Source organism: Aotus nancymaae, unplaced genomic scaffold (genome assembly GCF_030222135.1).
Source record: "Aotus nancymaae isolate 86718 unplaced genomic scaffold, 86718_ANA_hifiasm-v0.15.2.pri h1tg000059l, whole genome shotgun sequence".
NCBI classification, from domain to species: domain Eukaryota; kingdom Metazoa; phylum Chordata; class Mammalia; order Primates; family Aotidae; genus Aotus; species Aotus nancymaae.
Window position 1 is genome coordinate 13634578 of NW_026988473.1, and position 22582 is coordinate 13657159.

General features: G+C 38.8%; 3 protein-coding genes across 3 annotated transcripts in view; 2 read left to right on the plus strand and 1 right to left on the minus strand.

The window, feature by feature from the left end:
- Positions 1-22582, minus strand: part of LOC105713383 (olfactory receptor 5D13-like) — a 76407-nt gene that overhangs the window by 46519 nt on the left and 7306 nt on the right. The window contains exon 2 of the mRNA XM_012447087.3: positions 21096-21298. The gene's annotated coding sequence lies outside the window, so the exon portion shown is untranslated. The remainder of the gene's footprint in view (positions 1-21095; positions 21299-22582) is intronic.
- On the plus strand, positions 4237-5243 carry LOC105713384 (olfactory receptor 4C5). The gene is given in 2 exon segments (XM_012447088.3): positions 4237-4305; positions 4308-5243. Coding segments are annotated over 2 exon segments (1005 nt in total).
- On the plus strand, positions 17936-18856 carry LOC105713388 (olfactory receptor 4C45). The gene has a single exon (XM_012447091.2). It carries the CDS (start codon positions 17936-17938, stop codon positions 18854-18856), a length of 921 nt encoding a protein of 306 aa, XP_012302514.2.

The following is a 22582-nucleotide window of genomic DNA, read 5'->3' on the forward strand; positions in this document are numbered from 1 at the left end:
CAAAAGTCCTAGGAGCCAAGAACTATTATCAGCCCCCTTTTTACAGATGTAGAAACTCAAGGCTGAGGAAACAAGGTTACCTAATTAGTAAGTAGTAGAGTCAGTAGATGCTGGGCTCAATGGCTCAAGCCTGTAATCTTAGCACTTTGGGAGGCTGAGGCAGGTAGATCACCTGAGGTCAGGAGTTCAAGACCAGCCTGGCCAACATGATGAAACCCCGTATCTACTAAAAATTCAAAAATTAGCCAGACGTGGTGGCAGGTGCCTATAATCCCAGCTACTTGGGAAGCTGAGGCAAGAGAATTGCTTAAACCCAGGAGGCAGATGTTGCAGTGAGCTGAGACTGCACCATTTCACGTTAGCCTGAGCAAAAGAGCGAAACTGTCTCCAAAAAAAAAAAGAAAAGAAAAAGAAGAGTCAGTAGAACTTTTACTCTTAAGCATGATTCAGATTTATAATATTAAAGAGCATCTTTGGAGTATTAATTAAAGAACAGCAGTTTTTCACTGATGTAGACATTTTCACGTTATATTGCTCAACTCTCCCTGTAACTCTATGGGGCCGGTATTATTAGGGTTGTTTTATAGGCTCTGACTGGCCCATGCATCCATATCCCCATGACTAGAACATTCTGGGTCTAGGGTCTCAGGATCTAAGATCACTTCCTAATTACAATCATAAGAGAGGCTGTTAGCCTAGCTGGCTCTCCCTAACCCTTTGGTCACAGATGTCATGGCCACAAGAGAGAGAACAGGATAAATTGGTTTGGCTACCACCTTGGCAGATGCTAATTCCAGTCATCTGGGAGATGTCGAGCATTCCCAACTCCTCACACTTGAATAATATCCATTAAATATTTTCCCAAATCCACATATGAAAACGTTGATAAGGACAGACTAAGGATTTCTGCCCCAGGAAGACCACATAAGCATAACCAGCCACAAATCACAGATGCTGTTTCATTTTGAATTTCCAAATTTGGATCCAGACTTCCAGGACCAAAGAAGCTGTCTCCAGCCTGAGCACAGGCTTACCAGAAAAAAAAAAAAAATACAGAGAGAGAGAGAGAGAGACCTGCTACTTCAAGATAGCTTTCATTTGTTGCTGATTTCATGATGCTTTCAATTCCAAATTTTTCTATTTTAACTTAAGTTTTCTATATTCAGGGCTTTAAAATGGTTTAGACCTCAGATCAAGTGATTTTTTACAATAGTCTTCATCTGGTCATCAAGAAAGCCTGGCAAATGCGTTATAACGCAACTTGGAGAAAGATGTCCTTCAATGGCTAGGTATTTTTCCCATCAATATCTACTGAAGACTAATGGAAACCTAAGCCAGCCTTTGGAAGCTGACGAAAGAAATTCAGATTCATTTCTACGCTCAGGTGCTTGTGTCTCACACTCACAGGATGGTGTGACTCAATAGAGCAAAATAAATCCAGCCCAGAACTCAGCTGTATTTAGGAAGTCTTTTACCATCATTTTAGGTTACCAGTTGAGGAAAACATCTATAATAAGTTAAAAATGGATGAAATCTGCAAAGCAGCAGTTAGTGATGAGCCAGTGAATGCTAACTCCATGCAAACTGCTCTCTACAAATAAGATGCCTTGCTACTGAATGACCCCATTACTTCTTCACCTTATTAGTAATTTTTCTCAAGATAATACTAGGATCTTCAATTTACAGGTGAGTTATATTTAAATGTGTTTTACTGTTACAGATTTGTATGAATAATGACCAAAATACTCAGTCCACTAAGAAACACATTCACCCAGGGTATTACAGAGTCTGACTTGATAGTAAATAAAACTTTCATTAAATTATTTTACTGACTACAAAGGTAGTATATTCCCTCTGTAGAAAACTCAGATCAGAAACTTTTTAAAAGAACATTAAAATTTCCCTTAATCCCATTATTCATATAAGCATTATTATCCTTGATTTACTTTTTTCAGATATATTTTTAGTGGAAATATGGCATTTTAAACAGTTTGGGTCATATCAACTATTTTATATTTTGTATTTCCCCATTCAATATTACATTGAAAGACTTTCCACATCAATTCTTTTGCAAATAACTTTAATGTCCACTTGACATATAACTATAATTCATTTAACTGTTCCTCTTTATGTATATTTGGATTTTACCTTTTTATTAATATAAAAAATATTGTGAAACACAACTTGTATATATAATTTTGTCTATATTTTTTTATCTAGAGTAGATTTCTAAACATAAGGAGTACTGTACCAAGGGTCATAACTAGTTATATAACCCTTATTATAAGGGGTCAAACTTCTTTCTATAATGTTTTATGTCAACACACATTCACCACTACTGAATAACACAACTGTCATAAATCTTTGCCAATTTGTCAGTATTTCACTGTTTTTAAATTGCAATTCTTTGGTAACTTATGAAATAGAGGACTTCTTAGATGTTTAATGTTTTCTCTGAGAATTGTCTTTTTATTAGTTTTACCCTTATTTTACCTTAAGGATGTGAGTAAATATTTTAATTTGTTAAAAACTGCTTCTATAATAACAACTGTCATACTTGTTGCAACTGTTTTTCCAGGGTGTTCCATATCTCCATGTAGCTGAGTTCATCAGTTTTGTTTTGTATCTTATACCATTATGTTTTTATTTTAAAATATCCTTTATTCGCTATGAATGAAATATATATTGATTTTATTATCTTTTGGTTTTGTAAAGATCTATATTTTATCTGAAGTCTTTAAATACATGCTATTCTTTTTTCTTTTTCTTTTTTTTATGATGGCATTAAGAAGAGACTTATTTTGTTTTGAAAAACACCTATCCAATTATTTAAGAAATAATTGGATTCTTTTCTGAACTATACATAATACCTTTCTAAATATTCTTCACAAATAATATTCTTTAATGGTATTGCTATATTTGTTTCTTATTGAGCTCATTTGTTTTCTTTAGTTTTATTTGTATTTTTCAAATATCAAAAAGCTTTTGAATTCAGTTATCAAGTCTAATTTTTTCATTGCCTAATGTGCTTCTATATTCTTTTTTTCTGAAATAATTGCTTGTTCTTTATCTTGAATTGGGTACTTAGTTCATTTATTTTCTCTCTTAATATTACCACAATAAAATAATTTAAAGATAAAAATAATGATATGCAAGGTTTTGTTCATTTGTGTTCTTTTATCAAGACATGGAGTACATGGTAAGGTACAGGTTTACCTTTAGGATACAAAGCTTGATATATTTAATTATGATATTCTTTAATTCCTCCATACCGTTTGTTATTTTTCCCATTTTATATATGAAGAAGTTTAAGCACAGTGAGACTAAGATCTGTACACAATATCACGTGGCTAATAGTGAAAATAGAATGTAAAAATACGGCATCTGATTCTAAAAAACACTCTGTCCAATAAATTATGGTGCTTTTGTTTACTCGCCTTAAAATTATCTTTTCTAAACAGGTCCATGTAATTTTTCATAGTCATTCTTAAGTTGGGTTTTGATTTGCAAAATGCCCTAAAATCTAAACATGGCAGTTCTGCAAGTTAATTCTAAAGTTTCCTAATACATTTGGGGAACATTGCCTTGCACCATACTGTTTTATCCTCTTCCAGGATATGCTTCCAGACGTGTCTGATTGTATTCTTAGACAATTCCTGTTTGGATGTGGCATAAATTCACAAAGCTAACTGCCAGGGCTTATCTTACTACAGCCTCAAACATTCACTCAGTTCAGTTGATCTGAAATGTGGTGGCATCATTCCTAATTTCAATTTGAACCCACCTGATGTTTTATAGTTACCCTGAAGCAAGTTAAAAATAACAAGAATAACAAACTCTGCACTGTAATCTCAGGAATATGATTGGCTAGAAAAAAGAAACTAGGAAATCAACTCACGAATTCAAACCTCTGCTCCTCCTCTTTTTACTCTAGTTTATCTATGGGGGAAAAAAACACTATAATGTGATTAGAAGAATATCCATCCATGTACAATTATGGGAAAAATGCCTGACATGTCAACATCATGAAATCATGGTTGTGTGTATAAATGAATGTGTGTATGTGTGTGTCTGTGTCTGTGTGTGTTTCTGTGTCTGTGTATGAGACAGAAGAGGAATGTGTGTTCACTATGTGATGAATAATATGGCGCAACTTAAAGTCTTAGGTTTATTGATTTGGGGATTACATTAGTGTTACAGAAAATAATCCTGACTAAAATTATTTTATTATTCAAAATGTGTGTACCAAATTGCACTCCTTGTGCTATTCACAGATAAATCAATTATCCAAATGCCAAACTGCATGTATGAAGCAAGTGAACAACGTAACGGAATTCATCTTGCTTGGCCTGACACAGAACGCAGAGGCACAGAAACTCTTGTTCGCTGTGTTTTCATTCATCTACTTTCTCACCATGGTAGGCAACCTACTCACTGTAGTGACAATCACCACCAGCCCAACCCTGGACTCTCCTATGTATTTTTTTCTGTCTTTCTTGTCCTTCATAGATGGCTGCTGCTCTTCTGCCGTGGCCCCCAAAATGCTATTTGACTTACTCACTGAAAAGAAAACTATCTCCTTCAGTGGGTGCATGACCCAGCTCTTTGCACAACATTTCTTTGGGGGAGTTGAGATCATTCTGCTCGTGGTGATGGCCTATGACCGTTACGTAGCCATCTGCAAGCCCCTGTACTACCTGATCACAATGAACAGGCAGGTGTGTGACCTCCTGGTGGCCATGGCATGGGTCGGGGGATTTCTTCACGCTCTGATTCAAATGCTTTTGATAATCTGGCTGCCCTTCTGTGGCCCCAATGTCATTGACCATTTCATCTGTGACCTTTTCCCTCTGCTAAAACTCTCCTGCACTGATACTCACATCTTCGGACTCTTTGTTGTCGCCAACAGTGGGCTGATGTGTATGCTCATTTTTTCTTTTCTTATTAGCTCGTATGTCCTAATCCTCTGCTCACTAAAGACTCACAGCACAGAAGGACAGCGGAAGGCTCTCTCTACCTGCACCTCCCATATCACCGTAGTCATCCCATTCTTTGTTCCCTGTCTGTTCGTGTACCTTCGTCCCATGATCACCTTCCCCATTGATAAAGCTGCATCTGTGTTTTATACTGTGGTAACACCCATGTTAAACCCTTTAATCTACACCCTCAGAAACACAGAGGTGAGAAATGCCATAAAGAAGCTCTGGAGTCAAATAATCTGGGATAACAATTTGTGTGATTAGAGAAGATAAAAAGAAAACCTACTCGTATTTTAACCACAGGTATGACTAATGAAAAGAGTAAAGGTCTTGAGGTCAGAACATGTGCATTTAAGTATATTTTGTTCCCCTTATTTTCTGGAATCTTTAATGATGCTTTTTCATAAAAGATCAATATTTGATTAAATGACAACTAAAGTTTCTACCAATTAGAAACTTCTTCACACTTACAAATTATTTATCAGGGGGACATTACTAGTCAACATAAAAATGTTATAGTATATGGAAAATCCATGAGTTTATGTGTTTAATAGAACAATTATCTGCAAAGCTTCAGTATAAAGTATATAACTAACAGGCCAAATAATTAAAATAAACAAAAAGGCCTAATGGCTAAATATTTTGTTGAAAATGCACAGTTTTAATCTCAACTAATAAAATCAAAGTAGAACTATTATTGTATGTGAGAGAGAGAGATTGATCAGAAATGATTGGGATTTGAGGAATGAGAGTCATTAAGGAAGAACTCATCCAAAATTAATGCTGTCATGTTGCACAACTTCAAGGGTTACCATTTACATTATAATCTGGCTTTCTCCAAAATAAATTATTATTCAATAGTATTATATTATTATAAATTATTATGTAACATCCCACTCAATATTATATTGAAACTCTTAAATATGTCATTTAATATATAATATATTTAATATTATCATATTATATAATAATATATTATTAAATAATTTATTACTAAATTATTTTCTCTGTGTAAAGCCAAAGAGGAATAGAAAATTCATTCAGGTTCGATCCTAGAACAATCTTGGACATTATTTCTCAGATAGAAGATATTTCCTGAAGCACTATTTTTCTGTCAAAAATATCCTATACACCACTTCACTTCAAAAATGGCTTTTATTGGATGGATTTGTGCCTTAGCTAATAGGAATAAAGTAGCTGACACAAAAGAGAATTGGTGGCTGGGTGTCGTGGCTCACACCTGTAATCCCAACACTTTGGGAGGCAGAGACAGGCAGATTACTTGAGCCAGGAGCTTGAGATAAGCCTGGCCAAAATGGTGAAACCCCATCTCCACTAAAAATACCAACTGAGCCAGGCATGGTGTCCTTGCCTGTAATCCCAACTACTTGGGAGGCTGAGGCACAAGAATCACTTGAACCTGGGGGGCAGAGGATGAAGTAAACCAAGATCATGACACTGCACTACAGGCTGGGTGACACTGCAAGACTCCATCTCAAAAAGAAGGGGGGAAAAAAGGGAACTGGTGATATGTGAGTAATTAAGGCAGAAATTCTGCACATTCAAATTTGAATAAAGAATGCTGCCCAACTGCAGACCACTGAGATGCGAAGTAATTTGAGATGCAGCTATAGTGCAATCCTAAGAAAAATCATCCATATTTTTTAAAAGATCTAGACCAGGGCCAGGCCAGATGTCCTGCAAATCTCAACAACTTCATCTCTACCTTCGTCCTGAATTAACCCACAGGACTCCACAACCATGCTTAAATCTTCAGTATATATTACATATAAATTGATATTCAACAATTTAGTAAACAATTTATTCCAAATAGGAGATCAGTTTTTCTCAACTGTGGCTAACCCATTTTCTGGAAATATCTATGTGCTACCACCATGATTTCCAGCCATTCCTTTTTAAGGAGGGCCATGTTCGCAGAAGTGATATAAGTCACATTCAGGCATAACCATTTAGAAGCCAGCAAGCCACTCCCCAGCTTTATTGGGGAGTGGCTGCAGCAAACCTGGGAGACACAAACTGACATGAAACAGCCACACAGGAACAACAGCCTGGATTACTGAGTAACTACCGGGAGAACAGCTGCCCTAGAGGATCACCCAACCCTCAGCTCAACGGATTTGGCTTAAACGAGAAATAAAATTGTATGTGTTAAACCATTGAGAGTTCAGAATTTATTTGTTACCACAGCAAAATGCAGCTTATGCTGACTAATGATACAACTAACTTTATCTTTAAGGGACTTATACACTTATAACAGTTAACATAACTTTTGCAATCATCTTGATTCTCAAATAGCATAATGGGTGAATAGCAATCCTTACAAAATCAAGTCCAAATAGAGTCTTTTTCAGCTTTGGTGTAACACACTATGGTAACTGATATATTTAAACCATAAATTTATAAACCATCTTCTTTTTCCCTCTACCTAAGATGTAAGGCAATGCTGAAGAAAATTATACAATTATGCACTAAGGGGGTACCAAAATAATTGTGAACTCTAATATGAACTAGGTCTTCAAATCTTCCTGATCAAAATTTCTGGCTATTATAGACAGGTCCTTCTTTCTACATATTCTTGTTTATTTGTTTGTTTTTGTTTGTAAGGGGTTTATTTCACAGCAATAGATAACTGAAATGGGCAAAGGTGGAAGACAGACACAGGACACCAGTGGGCCAGCTTTTGCAGTCATTTAGGGAAGAAATGATGGACTTGAGCAGACTAGTAGAAGTTAGGATAGTAAATGGTCAGATTCAGGACACACTTTATCAGTGCAATTTTCAGGCTAAGATGCTAGGGAAAGAAAGGTATATAGAAAAGCAGCAAGCTCCTGCCTGGCCCTCCTCTCCAGACACTCCTTAGAGACAACTACTTTAGATTCCTAGCTTTCTCTTATGTTGCACCAACCAGTTGCTTATACTGTTAGTTTTTTTTTTTCTTTTTTTGTTTTGCTTTTTTTAAAAAAATAAGATTAAATCATTGCATAGAGAAATCCTTCCTAACCAAGAAACAAAACCTCAAAAGCATGAAAGGATCACCAAAAAAATTTTAAAACCTTCTGCATTATTTTTTAAATGCCACAATTAAGAGCTATAATGAAAACACTCGCAAAATATAACAAAAATCTCATGCACTAAATATATAAATAATTCCAAAGAAAAAGTCAAATAGAGACTAGCATTCAGCTGCTTTAAGAACTTCACTTTACATTGCTGTGTTTTGACGTACGAGTTTTAGACATGTCTCATTCTCCAATGGTTTCTCAGAGCACGGTGGTCTCAGGGTTCCAAGAAGGTGAAAGGGGAAGTTTTGAGACCTCTTAAAGCCTCAGCAATGGAAATCACACAACGTCCCTTCTTGTCTTATTGGGTCAAAACAAGTCATAAGGCCAACCCAGATCAAAAGGGTAAAGATATAGACTCCCTCTTTCACTGGGAGAAACAGCAAAGTTCCATTGCAAAGTGGTGTGGATACAGAGATGTGTGGTTCTTTGAGATCATTATAACAATCCCCCATACGATGTCTAAAAATGTCTTTCCTCTGCATGCACAATTGATTGTTTGCCTGGCAATATTATTTTAGATTTATAACTATCTTTTCTAAGAATGAAAGCATTGCTGCATTGTCTTGTAGCTTCCAGTACTGTTAAAAAATAAATAAATAAATAAAGACTGTATACAACCAGATAAGGACATAACCAAGCACATGCCTCCACTCTCAGTCCTCACCAGAGGACTCTGTGGCCATAAAAAGAACAGGACTTCAGTAGCTTGAATCAGCTGTCTTAACAGACACTGTCTTGTCACTTGTGAGAAACACCTGGCACCTGCCACTGAAGGTTCTGCCCACATCGAAGATGATTTCTTGCAAGACCAATGGACCACTTGGCCCAGACAAGGAAATTCTTTTTGTCTACATTGCTCTCCCTGTACTGGTTTGTTAACCTCTCTTCCTATTCCCTTTCTCTGGATGTTAAACATTACTTTGTTGTGGAATGTTTAATCTATAACATTTATATATTAAGTGTACTATCACGTAGGATTTGCAATATTGACTTATGGAATGGCTTGCTGGGCTCTGTGCCTGCGACTCTGACTACCAAGTGAATGGGAAGGACTAAGGAGAATTGCCTCCTTGGGAAATCCATGTAGCTTGAGGCTTTTATGATTGAGATGCCATCAATAAAAGTTGGACATCACAGAGACACAAGTGTGCATGGTGTCGGTTATCTCTGACCTTGTGCTGCTCATGGGATCTACAGTGTGATGAAATTTCATAACATGGCCTTGTGTGAGTTTTCTTTTTTTATCTCCTCCTCTTTCTGTTTTTCATTTACTGTGTTAAGCAACAGAAGGTCATTTTAATCTGGAAACATATCCTTTGGTTTGGAAGTTTTTCTGATATCATTTCTTTGATATATTTTCCACAAATATATTTTCTAACAAAAAAATTAGAAGAGTATCATTATTTTACATTTTAGAACATCTCTTTTCTTAATTTCAATAGCTTTATGAGTATAAGCGGTTTTGTTTACATAGGTAAATTGTTTAAAGGTGACGTCTGGGCTTTTAGCGTACCTGTCACTGAATAGTGTACAGTGTACTCAACAGCTGACCTTTTTACCCCTTGTCTCTCTCTCACCCTTCCCACTTCTGAGTTTCCAATGTCCAGCATACCAGTCTGCATGCCTTTGTGTATCCATAGCTTAGTTCCCACTTATAAGTGAAAACATATAGTATTTGGTTTTTTCTTCCTAAGTTACTTCACTTAGGATAATGGCCTCCAGTTCCATCTAAGTTCCTGCAAGAGACATTATTTAGTTCTTTTTTATGGCTGAGTAGTATTCCATGGTATATACACGCCACATTTTCTTTATCAGTTGATGTTCACTTAGGTTGACTCCATATGTTTGCAGTTGTAAATATCAACATACATATGCAAGTTTCTTTTTAATGTAATGACTTATTTTCATTTGGTTAGACTCCCAGTAGTGGGATTGCTGAATTAAATGGTAGACCTACTTTCAGGTCTTTGAGAAATCTTCATATGTTTTCCATGGAGGTTGTACTAATTTACATTTCTACCAACAATGTTTCAGCATTCCCTTTTCACCTCAACCACACCAACATCTATTGTTGTGGCTCTAATTTGCATTTTCATAATGATTAGTGATGTTGAGTATTTTTATGTTTGTTGGCCATCTGTATATCCTCTTTTGAGAAATGTCTATTTATATCATTTGCTCACATTTTAATGGGATTATTTGGTTTTTTCCTTGCTAATTTATTTGAGTTCCTTGTAGACCCTGGATATTAGTCCTTCATCAAATGTAAAGTTTGTAAATATTTTCTTTAATTCTGTATGTTGTCTACTTGCTCTGCTTTTTGTTTTTTTTTCTTTTTGCTATGCAGAATTATTTGTTTAATTAAGTCCTATTTATTTTTATTTTTGTGCATTTGCTTTTGGGGTCTTAGACATACATTCATTGCCTAGGTCAATGTTCAAAAGAGTTTTTCCTAAGTTCTTCTGGAATTTTTACGGTTTCAGGTCTTACATTTAATTTTTTTAATCCATCTTAATTTTTGTATATGAGAGATAGGAATCCAGTTTCATTCATCTGCATGTGGCTATCCAATTTTCCCAGCACCACATATTGAATAGGTTGTCCTTTCTCCTGTGTATTTTTTTTTGTTTGTTTTTTGGGTTTTTTTTTTTTTTTTTTTTTTTTGTCTGCTTTATCAAAGATCAGTTGGTTGTAGATATTTGGCATTATTTCTAGGTTCTCTATTCTCTTCCATTTGTCTACATGCCTACTTTTATACCAATACCCTGCTGTTCTGGTTATTATATCCTTGTATGATAATTTAGAGTCTGGTAATGTGGCACCTCCAGCTTTGTTCTTTTTGCCTAGGATTGTTTTAGCTATTTGAGCTCTTTTTTGGTTTCACATGAATTTTAGGTTTGTTTTTCTAATTGTGTGAAAAATGACATTGGTATTTTGACAGCAATTGCACTCAATCTATAGATTGCTTTGAGTAATGTGGTCATTTTCACACTGATTTATCCAATCCATGAGCATGGCATGTTTTTCTATTTTCTATAGATTCTTCTAGTTTCAATAACCTATTGATATGGTTGGCTCTGTGCCTCCACACAAATCTCATGCCAAATTGTAATTCCCATTGCTGGCAGAGGGACCTAGCGGAGGGGTGATTGGATCATGGAACGGATTTCCTCCTTGTTGTTTCTTGTTGATAGTGAGTTCTCATGCGATATGGTTGTTTAAAAGTGCCTAGAACTTCCCCCTTTGCTCTCTCGCGCTCTCGAGATCTCTCTCTCTCTCTCTCTCTCTCTCTCTCTCTCTCTCTCTCTCTCTCTCTCTCTCTCTCTCCCTTGCTTGCTTCCCCTTTACTTTCTGCTATTATTGTAAGTTTCCTGAGGCCTCCCAGCCTACAGAACTGGGAGTCAATTAAACCTCTCTTCTTCATAAATTACCCAGTCTCAGGTAGTTCTTTATAGCAATGTGAGAATGGACTAAGATAGAAAACTGGTTTCAGAGAAGTGGGGCATTGTTATAAAGATAGCTGAAAATGTGGAAGCAACTTTGGAAATAGGTAATAGGCAGAGATTAGAACAGACAGAGGGCTCAGAAGAATACAGGAAGATGTGGGAAAATTAGAGACTTGTGAAGGTTTTGACCAAAACGCTGATAGTGATATGGACAGAGATGGCCCAGCTAATGAGGTATCTGATGGAGATAAGGAACTTACTGGGAACTAGAGTAAAGGTCACTCCTGCTATGCTTTAGCAAAAAAAAACTGGCAGCATTGTGCCCCTGTTCTAGAGATCTGTGGAACTTTGAACTTGACAGAGATTATTTAGGGTATCTGGCAGAAAAAAAATCTAAGCAGCAAAGCATTTACAATGTAGCCTGGTTGCTTTTTAAAGCCTGTGCTCATTTGCATAAACAAATAAATGACCTGAAAATAAAACTTATATTAAAAAGGGAAGCGGAGCATAAATGCTTGGAAAATTTGCAGCCCAACCAAGCTGTAGAAAAGAAAAAACTCATTTTCTGGAAAGAAATTCAAGGCTGCAGAAATTTGCATAAGTAAAGAAGAGTCAAATGTTAATAGCCAAGATAATGGAGAAAATGCCTCCAGGGCATTTCAGAGAACTTAATGCGGCAGCCCCCTCCTACCACAGGCCTGGAGGCATAAGAGGAAAAAAATTGTTTCATGGGCCAGGCCCAAAGCCCCGCTGTGTGCAGCCTCAGGACACAGCAACCTGCCTCTCAGCTGCTCCAGCTCTAGTCATGGCTTAAAAGAGCGAAAGTACAGCTCGGGTCATTGATTCAGAGGGTGCAAGCCCCAAGCTTCCACATGGTGTTGGGCCTGTACATGTCAGAAGGAAAGAGTTGAGTTTTGGGAGCCTCTGCCTAGATTTCAAAGGAAATGCAGAAACATCTTGATGTCCATCCAAGCAGACGTCAGCTGCAGTTCTCATTGAGGAATCTCTACTAGAGCAATGGAGAGGGGAAATGTCGAGTGGGAGCCCTCACAGAGTCCTCACTGAAGCACTGCATAATGGAACTGTGAGAAGAGGGCTGCCATCCTCCAGACCCCAGAATGATAGATCTACCCACAGCTTGCCCTATGCACCTGGAAAAGCTGCAGGCACTCAGTGTTAACCCATGAAAGCAGCCACAGGGACTGTACCCTGCAGAGCCACAGGGATGGAGCTGCCCAACTTGAGAGCCCAACTTTTTTTTGCATCAGTGTGACCTGGATGTGAGACACGTAGTCAAAGGAGATTATCTTGTGGGGTTAGGATTTAATGACTACCCTGCTGTGTTTTAGACTTACATGGAGCCTGTGGCCGCTCTGTTTTGGCCAATGTCTCCCTTTTGGAATGGGAACATTTGCTTGCCCAATGCTTGTACCCCTATTGTATCTTGGAAGTAACTAACTTGTTTTTTGGTTTTATACACACATGGGAGGAAGGGACTTGCCTTGTCTCAGATGAAACTTTGGACTTGGACTTTTGAGTTAACGCTGGAATTAGTTAAGATGTCCGGGGACTGTTGGAAGGCATGACTGTGTTTTGAAATGTGATAAGGACGTTTGATTTAGGAGGGGCTGGGGCGGAGTTACATGGTTTGTGTCCCCACACAAATCTCATGTTGAATTGTGATTTTCAATGTTGTGGGAGAAAACTGGTGGTAGATGATTGGATTATGGGGGTGAATTTCCCCCTTGCTGTTCTCATGATAGTAAGTCCTCATGAGATCGGGTTGTTTAAACGTGTGTAGCACTTTCCCCTTCACTCTGTCTCCTGTTCCACCACAGTAAGATGTGCTTTCTTCCCCTTCACCTTCCACTATGATTGTAAGTTTCCTGAGGCCTCTCAGCCATGCTTCCTGTACAGGCTGCAGAACTGTGAGTCAATTAAATCTCTTTTCTTCATAAACATCCTGGTCTTAGATAGTTCCTTATAGCAGTATGAGAGCTAATACATCTATATTCCACAAATTTTCCTTTAATCTCAGAAGATTACACCTCCTACTTGTCAGGAAAATAGGAACCAAAGCAGAATCTCTCAACCTTAAGCTTCTTCCTCAATAATGGCATGAAAAGTCTCACCAGACAACTCTTGTCCCTCCACAGAAGCATCAGCTTCAACTATCTACATTCAAAAATACCTTCACAAGAGCTAAGGAAATCAGCTGAGATATTATAACACCTGGGTGTAGCACATAAATCCCAGGCAGCATGGCATGGAGAGAAACAGCCTCTGCATGAAGGAAGGAGGGAGAAGAGCACTAGACTTTCCCTCAGACTCTAACATCAGAATAGCCTCAGTAAAATCCAGCACTGGCCAGTACCCCATGGCCCCAGGTTCCAGGACTCCCCTGCTGACTTGGTCTCTGGACCCGCAACATTGCCAGGGCAACTCCAGTAGCTCCAGGTTTCAGGCCTACCCCAGTGTGAGGCAGGCCCCATAGCCTTAGTCATAAGGTCCACATCCACAGATCCAGACTCCAAATTGACCCTCAGATCCAGGCTCCAGGCCTGCCCAGTACCAGGCCAGCCCTTGTGACCTGAGTTTCCAGCTCTGCACCGGGTTCCAGACCAGCTCAGAGCAAGGTGGGCCCACAGAGCCCCAGGCTTCAGGCCCACTCCAGCATCAGGTCAGCACCTTGACCTCAGATACCAGGTCTGCGAGGCTAGCACTCGCAGACATAGGCTCCAGGCTTATGCAGTATGAGGCTGGTCCCTGTGGCCCCACTCATCAGGCTGACCCCAGCATTCCTATACTTTAGCAGACCTAGGACCCAGGGCTTCTTGAATACCCAGGATCCAGGCCTATCCCAATAAACCCCAGCACTGGGCCACACCCACTGGACCCAGGCTCTAGGACTGCTACCGTGGACTCAAATTTCAGCCTAGTACCTGAGGCCCTAGGAATCATGCATCCATCATGAACTCAACACCCAGACTAGCACTTATACATCCAGTTTCCAGGCTGGCCCCTGAAGACCCAAGTTTTAAGCAGATCCCCATAGCTCCATACTCCAGAACCTCATGACTCCAGGCACCAGGCCAGCCCCTGCAATCCCAGACTCCAGATTAGTCTTTGCAGATCCAGGGTCCATTCTTGCCCCAGCACTAGGCTAGCTCCAGGCTCGAAGCCAGTCCAGAAGGCCCCCATTCTATTGAGAATAGAGGAAAGTTTTGCTTTTGTTTCCTGGTTCTGGACTTTGGGAAGTGTAGTTTGTTTTAAAAGCAAAAGTTGAGAGCAGAAAAAGTGATTCCATGTAAAACTGCAGTCAGTTCTTGATCACTTCAGAAGCTAAAGGAGAGAAGATAGTAGTGGAGCCTTCTTCTAGAGTCTCTATTCTCCACCTCTGGATGTCATCATATATGAGTGCTTGGCTGAGTGTGATTGATTCTCAATGGCAATGTGGGAAAGCATGGTACCTCCTCCAAGTCACACCATTCCCTCTTTGTGGGGTAGAAAGAAAACATATATACTTTTGAATTCATCATAAGAATATGTCATCTAGGAATCATCCTACAGAAAGCTGATATCTCTGTCACTTGAAATTTCCCAATCTTTGGTATTTGAAAATCCTGCCATGTAAGTTCTCTCAGTCAGTCATTAATAAAAATCTCACAATCTCCCAGAGTAATCAGACACATGACCTTGAATACTGGTATTCCCCATTCTTCAGAGAAACCATACCATTTAGACCAGATATGCGTTCAGAAAGAAATTTATTCTCTAAACTCTGACCTCTGCCTAAAACTACCCCATATCCTGGGCTAGGTTCAACAATGCCACAGTTAGCAAAACAGCCCTATAATGAAGGGTTCCAAATCTTATCCTAAACAATAGCCACAGACATCTCTTTAACCCAAGTTCAACTCCATTTCTAAAACTAGCCACTAATGATGTTTGTGAGTGCCAAGTGAGAGTAAATGAAGGACCTGACTATTGCTTTGCCAAACATTCCAACAAGGCCAATTACTAATCCTCTGGGTACTTGAAAGGTCAATGCATTGCCAAATCCTACAGTCTGTGAAAGTCTATTTAAATATTTCTCTAGCGCCAATGAAGAAAGAATTACAAAGAAGGGCCTATGAGCAAATGACAGCAGCAGAGACAGGAACCAAAAAGATGAAGATCTGTTCAGGAAACACCACTCCTGAGCTTAGTGGGTTTCTAAGGAAACAGAGTTGAAAGAAGAACTTGAATCAGAAATGAAAGGAATTCTCTCACCACATTTTTCAGGGACTCAAGGACTCATCAGAATAGAGTTGAGAAAATACCCAATCAAGTGGACTTGATTCACTTATTCATTTTATAGTTGCATTTTCCAGATTTGAAGAATTTTGCATTATTCCTAATTTTTAATTTGGATTGAATATAGTCCTAAGAGATCTGAAAAATACATATATTTTGAAGATTGGCTTATACATTCATTGGAAACCCAGAAAGTGAGTAGACACTAAATCCTAGAGATACTGAAGTTTTCTAACTGAACCAGCTTGTTTTCTTAGTAAATTCAGACTGACAATGGAAAGCAAAGTAAACTAAAATATCAGAATTGGGAGAGCCATCTAGAGAATTCCAGTGTCCCACTTGTCAGCTCACGGAGTCTATTTGTGGCCGCGTTCCACACCTAGAGGGGAGGAAAGCAGTGACTGCACTCAATCTAAAAATGGAGGAATCCACAATCAACACATCCTGGTCAGTGAAAACTAAATCTTTTTTCCCAAATTTTAGGCAGATTAACTTGTTTTAGCCAATTTGTTTTCAGTGAAGTCGTTTTTGTCATTACATACTTGACTTGAAGTTTAGTATTTTTCTCTGAAAATGTATTTGGACACACCGACATAAAAATATCAGTAGAAAAGCTTATGCATAATGTTCCCAGACCTGATGTGCTAAGAACTACCGAAGTCACTTTTAAAACATCCTGGTTAACATTTATGTCTTGCTGAATACACTGATTCTGTAGATTTCAGTTTGTCATGGCTTGAAATGCTTTTCCCCGTTTTGTGAGTTCCATATTGCCACATTGAGGTTAGAATTTGTAAATTAAATCCACTGAGAATGGTTAAACATATAGTACCATCTACAGAAGCCATAAAAAAAGAAGCAGCAACTTAGTGACCAAGTTTTCCTGAAAACCAAAGACATTTTTACTCACCTTTAATGAAACTGAGAGGTCGTGATGCTGACTGACTTCTGTTTCTAGAAATTTGTGAGGAAAACTTTGTGGTTATATTTCTGCCAGGGATTAGGGAAAGAAGGAGAAAAGGGGGAGGAGAAGAAATAAAATATCTTACACTCTTTTGTAGCGACATGTACTTACTCTTGAAACTCTTTGTCTAGATTATTCAAAAATATCTAGATTCTTATATATATATTCAATGTTTTCAGTTAGCAATAGAAATTTCCAGTTGTTTATCAGTTAGCAATGAAAACTACAAGTTCATCTTAACTGACTGAACTTATGCCTAAAGAGAAAATTGCATTATCTCAGGTGACCCTGACATTTCTGTCTTGCCAATAGAAAACTCAGGGAAGTCATCATGACTCATTTAATTCCATTTGTAAGATGTGAATGGAGAAATATATCTAATCCAGTGTACAATTCTATATGTGATAGAAGTCAACTGTGAGGAAAACTTTATGAAATATTAAATTTTAAAAAACTTCATACCATTTACATAGCCACAATCAAAGATGCAGAAAGAGTGAGCATGAAAAAAAAGGGATAGGATGCAGCATTCAGGGATGCTGAATGAATTATGCTCAATGAGCTGTTATTATGATAGTTACTTGGCATTCCAAAAGAAAAATATCTCCATTTTCAGCTCTTTCTCCATCTGTGTACATGTGTGTTTATATGATAGAAAAGGGTAATAGATCACAGAACACAGCTAGCTTTGATTTAGTAAGGCTTTGCACTTTAGTATATATTGCACAAATTAGTATCTAATACACATACTGGGTTCATATACCTACAATTAACCATAACAATAGAAAGTATAATTTCAAAACAATTGTCATTGATAAGATTTCTCCTCCCCAAAAATGAAAGAAAGACATATGTGAAACTTTAGAGCCAGAAAGGAAGTTTGGAAGTCAACATTTATAACAAGACCTTGTTTTATCGTGGTACTTGTACGATATTGTCACTATTTCATTACTATGAATTAGGAGAAATCTAATCTTCTGTTCTTCTTTACAACTCTCTGCACAACAGCAGAGGTGAGTGGCAATGTAGCTCCATCAACCCCGAAAACCAAGACTAAAGAGGTAATGAAATATTTTAGTATTGAATTTAAAATACCATCATTCAGAAAAGCTATTTTTTTTTCAGATGGGCCATATACCCACAACCTGAGCTACATCTATGAACAAGATGAACAATGTAACAGAATTCATCCTGCTGGGCCTCACTCACAATCCAAAACTGCAGAAATTCTTGTTTGTTATGTTTTTAATCACCTACCTGATCACATTAGCAGGTAACCTGCTCATCTCAGTGATCATCCTCATCAGCCCAGCCCTGGGTTCTCCCATGTACTTTTTCCTGTCCTATTTATCCATTATAGATAATCTCTACTCTTCTTCCATAGCCCCCAAAATGATCTTTGACTTGATCTCTGAAAAGAACACCATATCCTTCAATGGCTGCATGACTCAGCTCTTCACAGAACATTTCTTTGCAGCAGCTGAGATCATCTTATTAAGTGTCATGGCCTATGACCGCTATGTGGCCATCTGTAAGCCCTTGCACTATGCAACCATCATGAGCCAACCTATGTGTGGATTCTTGTTAGGAGTGGCTGGAATTCTGGGATTTGTGCATGGAGGCATCCAGGTTTTGTTCATAGCTCAGTTACCATTCTGTGGCCCTAATGTCATTGACCACTTTATGTGTGATTTAGTACCTCTTCTGGAGCTGGCCTGCACAGACACTCACACCTTGGGGCCTCTGATTGCTGCCAACAGTGGGTCACTGTGTTTCCTCATTTTTTCCATGCTGGTTGCTTCCTATGTTATCATCCTGTGCTCCCTGAGGACTCACAGCTCTGACGGGCGTCGCAAAGCTCTGTCTACATGTGCGTCTCATATCATCGTTGTCATCTTATTCTTTGTCCCTTGTTCATACCTGTACCTAAGACCTCTAACCTCCTTCCCCACTGACAAAGCTGTGACTGTGTTTTGCACCCTATTTACACCTATGTTGAACCCTTTAATCTACACACTCAGAAATGAAGAAGTGAAAAATGTCATTAAGCAACTCTGGAAGCAAATAATGAAAACTGATGATAAATAAGTCGTGTGATATAAACATTTGGGCAAGAATATCTGGTGATATTTTATAGAGATTTATTCTAATTCTTGATTGATTAAACTTGGAATAGTCAATTATCTTGTCTCCATCAATTTTTATTAGAAGCACATATAGTAAACTGAGCTGACATATTCATTAAGGGACAATCATAGTCCCAACAGCCCATGATATTTTAGGGGCCCCTGAAATGCTTAATTTCTTTAAAAGAAGAAGAAAATGAATATAATCTAAGTCCAACTGGATTATATTTATCTTTATGCCAATACACTCATAAAATATAATTTTTTTTTTTTTTGAGACAGCATTTCACTCTTGTTCCTCAGGTTGGAGTGCAATGGAGCGATTTCAGTTCACCACAACCTCCACCTCCTGGATTCAAGCTATTCTCCTGCCTCAGCCTCTTGAGTAGCTGGGACTACAGGTGTGTGCCACCATGCCCGGCTAATTTTTTTGTATTTTTAGTAGAGATGAGGTTTCACCGTATTAGCCGGGATGGTCTCAATCTCTTGAGCTCATGACCCACCCGCCTAGGCCTCTCAAAGTGCTGGGGTTACAAGCATGAGCCACCATGCCCGTGCCCGGCCATAAAATATAATTTTCAATACTATTTATGGAAGAAAGAACTCACAAGGGCAAAAGCTTCAAGGGCTCACAAAATGTATATCGTTGTCCTGCTTGTTGGTATGAAACAGATCAACAGCAATATTCTTGACACCTTTCATACCCAGCACTACAGCTAGAATGAAGTTTTATTTTACAAGAGGACCAACAACTATATATGAAAGGACTAAAAACAAAGCATTTTCATGAAAGCTTAACCTTTTTTTTTTTTTTTTTTGAGACAGAGTCTTGCTCTGTTGCCCAGACTGGAGTGCAATAGCACAATCTCGGCTCACTGCAACCTCCACCTCCCGCATTCAAGCAATTCTCCCTGCCCCAGCCTCCCGAGTAGCTAGGGTTACAGGCACCCACCACCATGCCAAGCTAATTTTTGTATTTTTAGTAGAGACAGGGTTTCTCCATGTTGGCCAGGCTGGTCTCAAACTCCTGACCTCAGGTGATCTGCCCACCTCAGCCTCCCAAAGTGCTGGGATTACAGGCATGAGCCACTGCACCCAATCAAAAACTTACTTTTAAAAAATTATACCTCCACTCCCTATAGTATACAATTATCTACAAAAAGAATTGAAAGTTGTTTGTTTTTGTTTTTGTTTTTGTTTGAGACAGAGTCTCCCTCCGTCTCCCAGGCTGGAGTACAGTGGCACAATCTCAGCTCACTGCCACCTCTGCCTCCTGGGTTCAAGCAATTCTTGTGCCTCCGCCTCCCAAGTAGCTGGGAATACAGGCCCACCCCACCACACTCAGCTAATTTTGTATTTTTAGTAGAGATGAGGTTTCACCATATTGGCCAGGCTGGTCTCAAACTCCCAAACTCAGGTAATCAGCTCACCTCGGTCTTACAAAGTGCCTGGATTACAGGTGTGAGCCACTGCATCCAGCAAGAATTGAAAGTATTATTGGCTGGAGCAAAAGAAATATGATTGATAAATATAACTGATAAAAGTAACAATAAAGGCAAAAAAGAAATCTGGGTTTAGATGCCAGCAAAGGAAAAGAAAGCTCTGTAAACAAAACAGCTGTAATAGGAAATTGCCAGTTATGTAGAAATAAGTTTGTGTCATGAAACTGGATGACAATGATCACAAATCTAGATTATAGAAAAGAGTCCATGCCATGAATGTAATGAAATGCTAAAAGATTCAGATATAGTCAGATGCTTTGAAGTTAGGGATTAAAAGCCTTGGATCAAAAAGACCTGATTTCTCATCTAGTCTCCAGCATTAATTAGCCTTATAAATGTAGGCAAATTGTTTCGCCTGTCTACCTATTTCTTCATCAGGTAGAGAGGTGAAAAGTAAAATAGCATTGCATGTTTTTTTCAATAATGATAATTAAATGATTTAAATTGAAACCCTGAGTCAGCTGAAAAGTTGTGAAAATTGCTCCAACACTGAACACCCCTCAGGGGTGGCTCCAGGGACTAAGGTGTGCTGCAGACTGCAGCTCCTGACAAAGGATGACAAGAACATCACTACCCTTCTTCAGTAATCACAGTCACAGCAGGATTCAATGTCTGTCTCAGACCACTGTATTTCAAAATCTACCATTAATGTCATCCATTTACACATACAGACAGAACAACGGTAGGCTGTTTTCTCACCTAGGATGCTCACTGGAGCCAGGGACCAGGTCTTTGGAAATTAAAGGCTATCCCATCACCTACTTTCTGTTTGGAGATGAAAATACTCTTAAATGTCTCTGCAGTTACAAACGAGGGAGCTGGTGGGAGCCACTGTGAGGTGCCTGAGCAGAACTAAGTTTGAAAGCTCTGATGAATGACAGATCCCATCCTGGTTTGGTCCTCTGAAAGAAAGAGAAAGGAGAGTCAGTGTCAGGGACCAAAAGGTTCTGTCTCTGTACTCAGCCTGTGGTTCCTGTGGGAGAGCTCAGAAACATGTTTTCAGGACATTTCTAACCCATGGAGCTATATATCACCAGATGCAGATATTTTTTGTGTTCTTGGGACATTATATCAGGTTGCATCTCACATACAATGCCTTTTTGAAAATAAATGCATTGTCATAATTTCCTATGAGTGTCTATGTTATAAATACATGCAAACAACAGTAGGACATGAATTCATTCTTTTTTTTTTTTTTTTTTTTGAGACAGAGTTTCGCTCTTATTACTGAGGCTGGAGTGCAATGGCATGATCTCGGCTCACTACAACCTCTGCCTCCTGGGTTCAAGCAATTCTCCTGCCTCAGCCTCCCAAGTAGCTGGGACTACAGGCGTGCGCCACCATGCCCAGCTAATTTTTGTATTTTTAGTAGAGACAGGATTTCACTATGTTCACCAGGACGGTCTCGACCTGTTGACCTCGTGATCCACCCACCTCGGCCTCTCAAAGTGCTGGGATTATAAGCATGAGCCACCGCGCCCGGCCAATTCATTCTTTTTTACTGTCACCCCATTTTCACCTCTCCTTCTATACTCTGCTTATTAGAACACCTCTTTTCTTGTATTCCATTTGCCAGTGAATACACTCACCACTCCACTGCCCGCTCATATCTCATAATTCACTTTCATCACACCCTGCTAACTGTACTTACACCCTCTTTGCCCGAACTGGTGGCAATTTCTCTACTGACCTTTCTTGAGGAAAAAAGGTGAGAATTTGAAAGGGAAGATAACTGGGCTCTCACTAGACATAGAAAAACTTCCGTAGAGATGCTCATTAGACGCAGGGACAATGGTGAGAATCCTGAAGGACTCACCACTAGGATGCCTTTTAGGCAATTGGAGCAAATCCAAATTAGACAGCTTCAAGAGAAAGAAATTCATTTCGTATTGCAACACAATTTGGGTCCAATACAAATTGGAAGACCAAGAAATTTGGCCTAAAAATGGTTCTTTACATTATAATACGATTTTACAATTGGACTTACTCTGTGAAAAGGAGGGGAAATGGAGAGAGGTCCCTTATGTAAGGGTGTTTACGGGCCTTTACCAGGACCCTCACTTAAGGGAGAGCTGTAGGATGTGTCTGGCTCATGTTACTTCTAAATAACAAGAAGCTGCACTTCCTAGATGATCCCCTCCTAGCTGCTCCCCCTAGGAGGACCACGTGCCTCCTGGAGCCTCCTC

Coding starts and splice junctions, on each gene's coding strand:
- LOC105713388 (XM_012447091.2), top strand. CDS start 17,936: ATGAACAATGTAACAGAATTCATCCTGCTGGGCCTCACTCACAATCCA.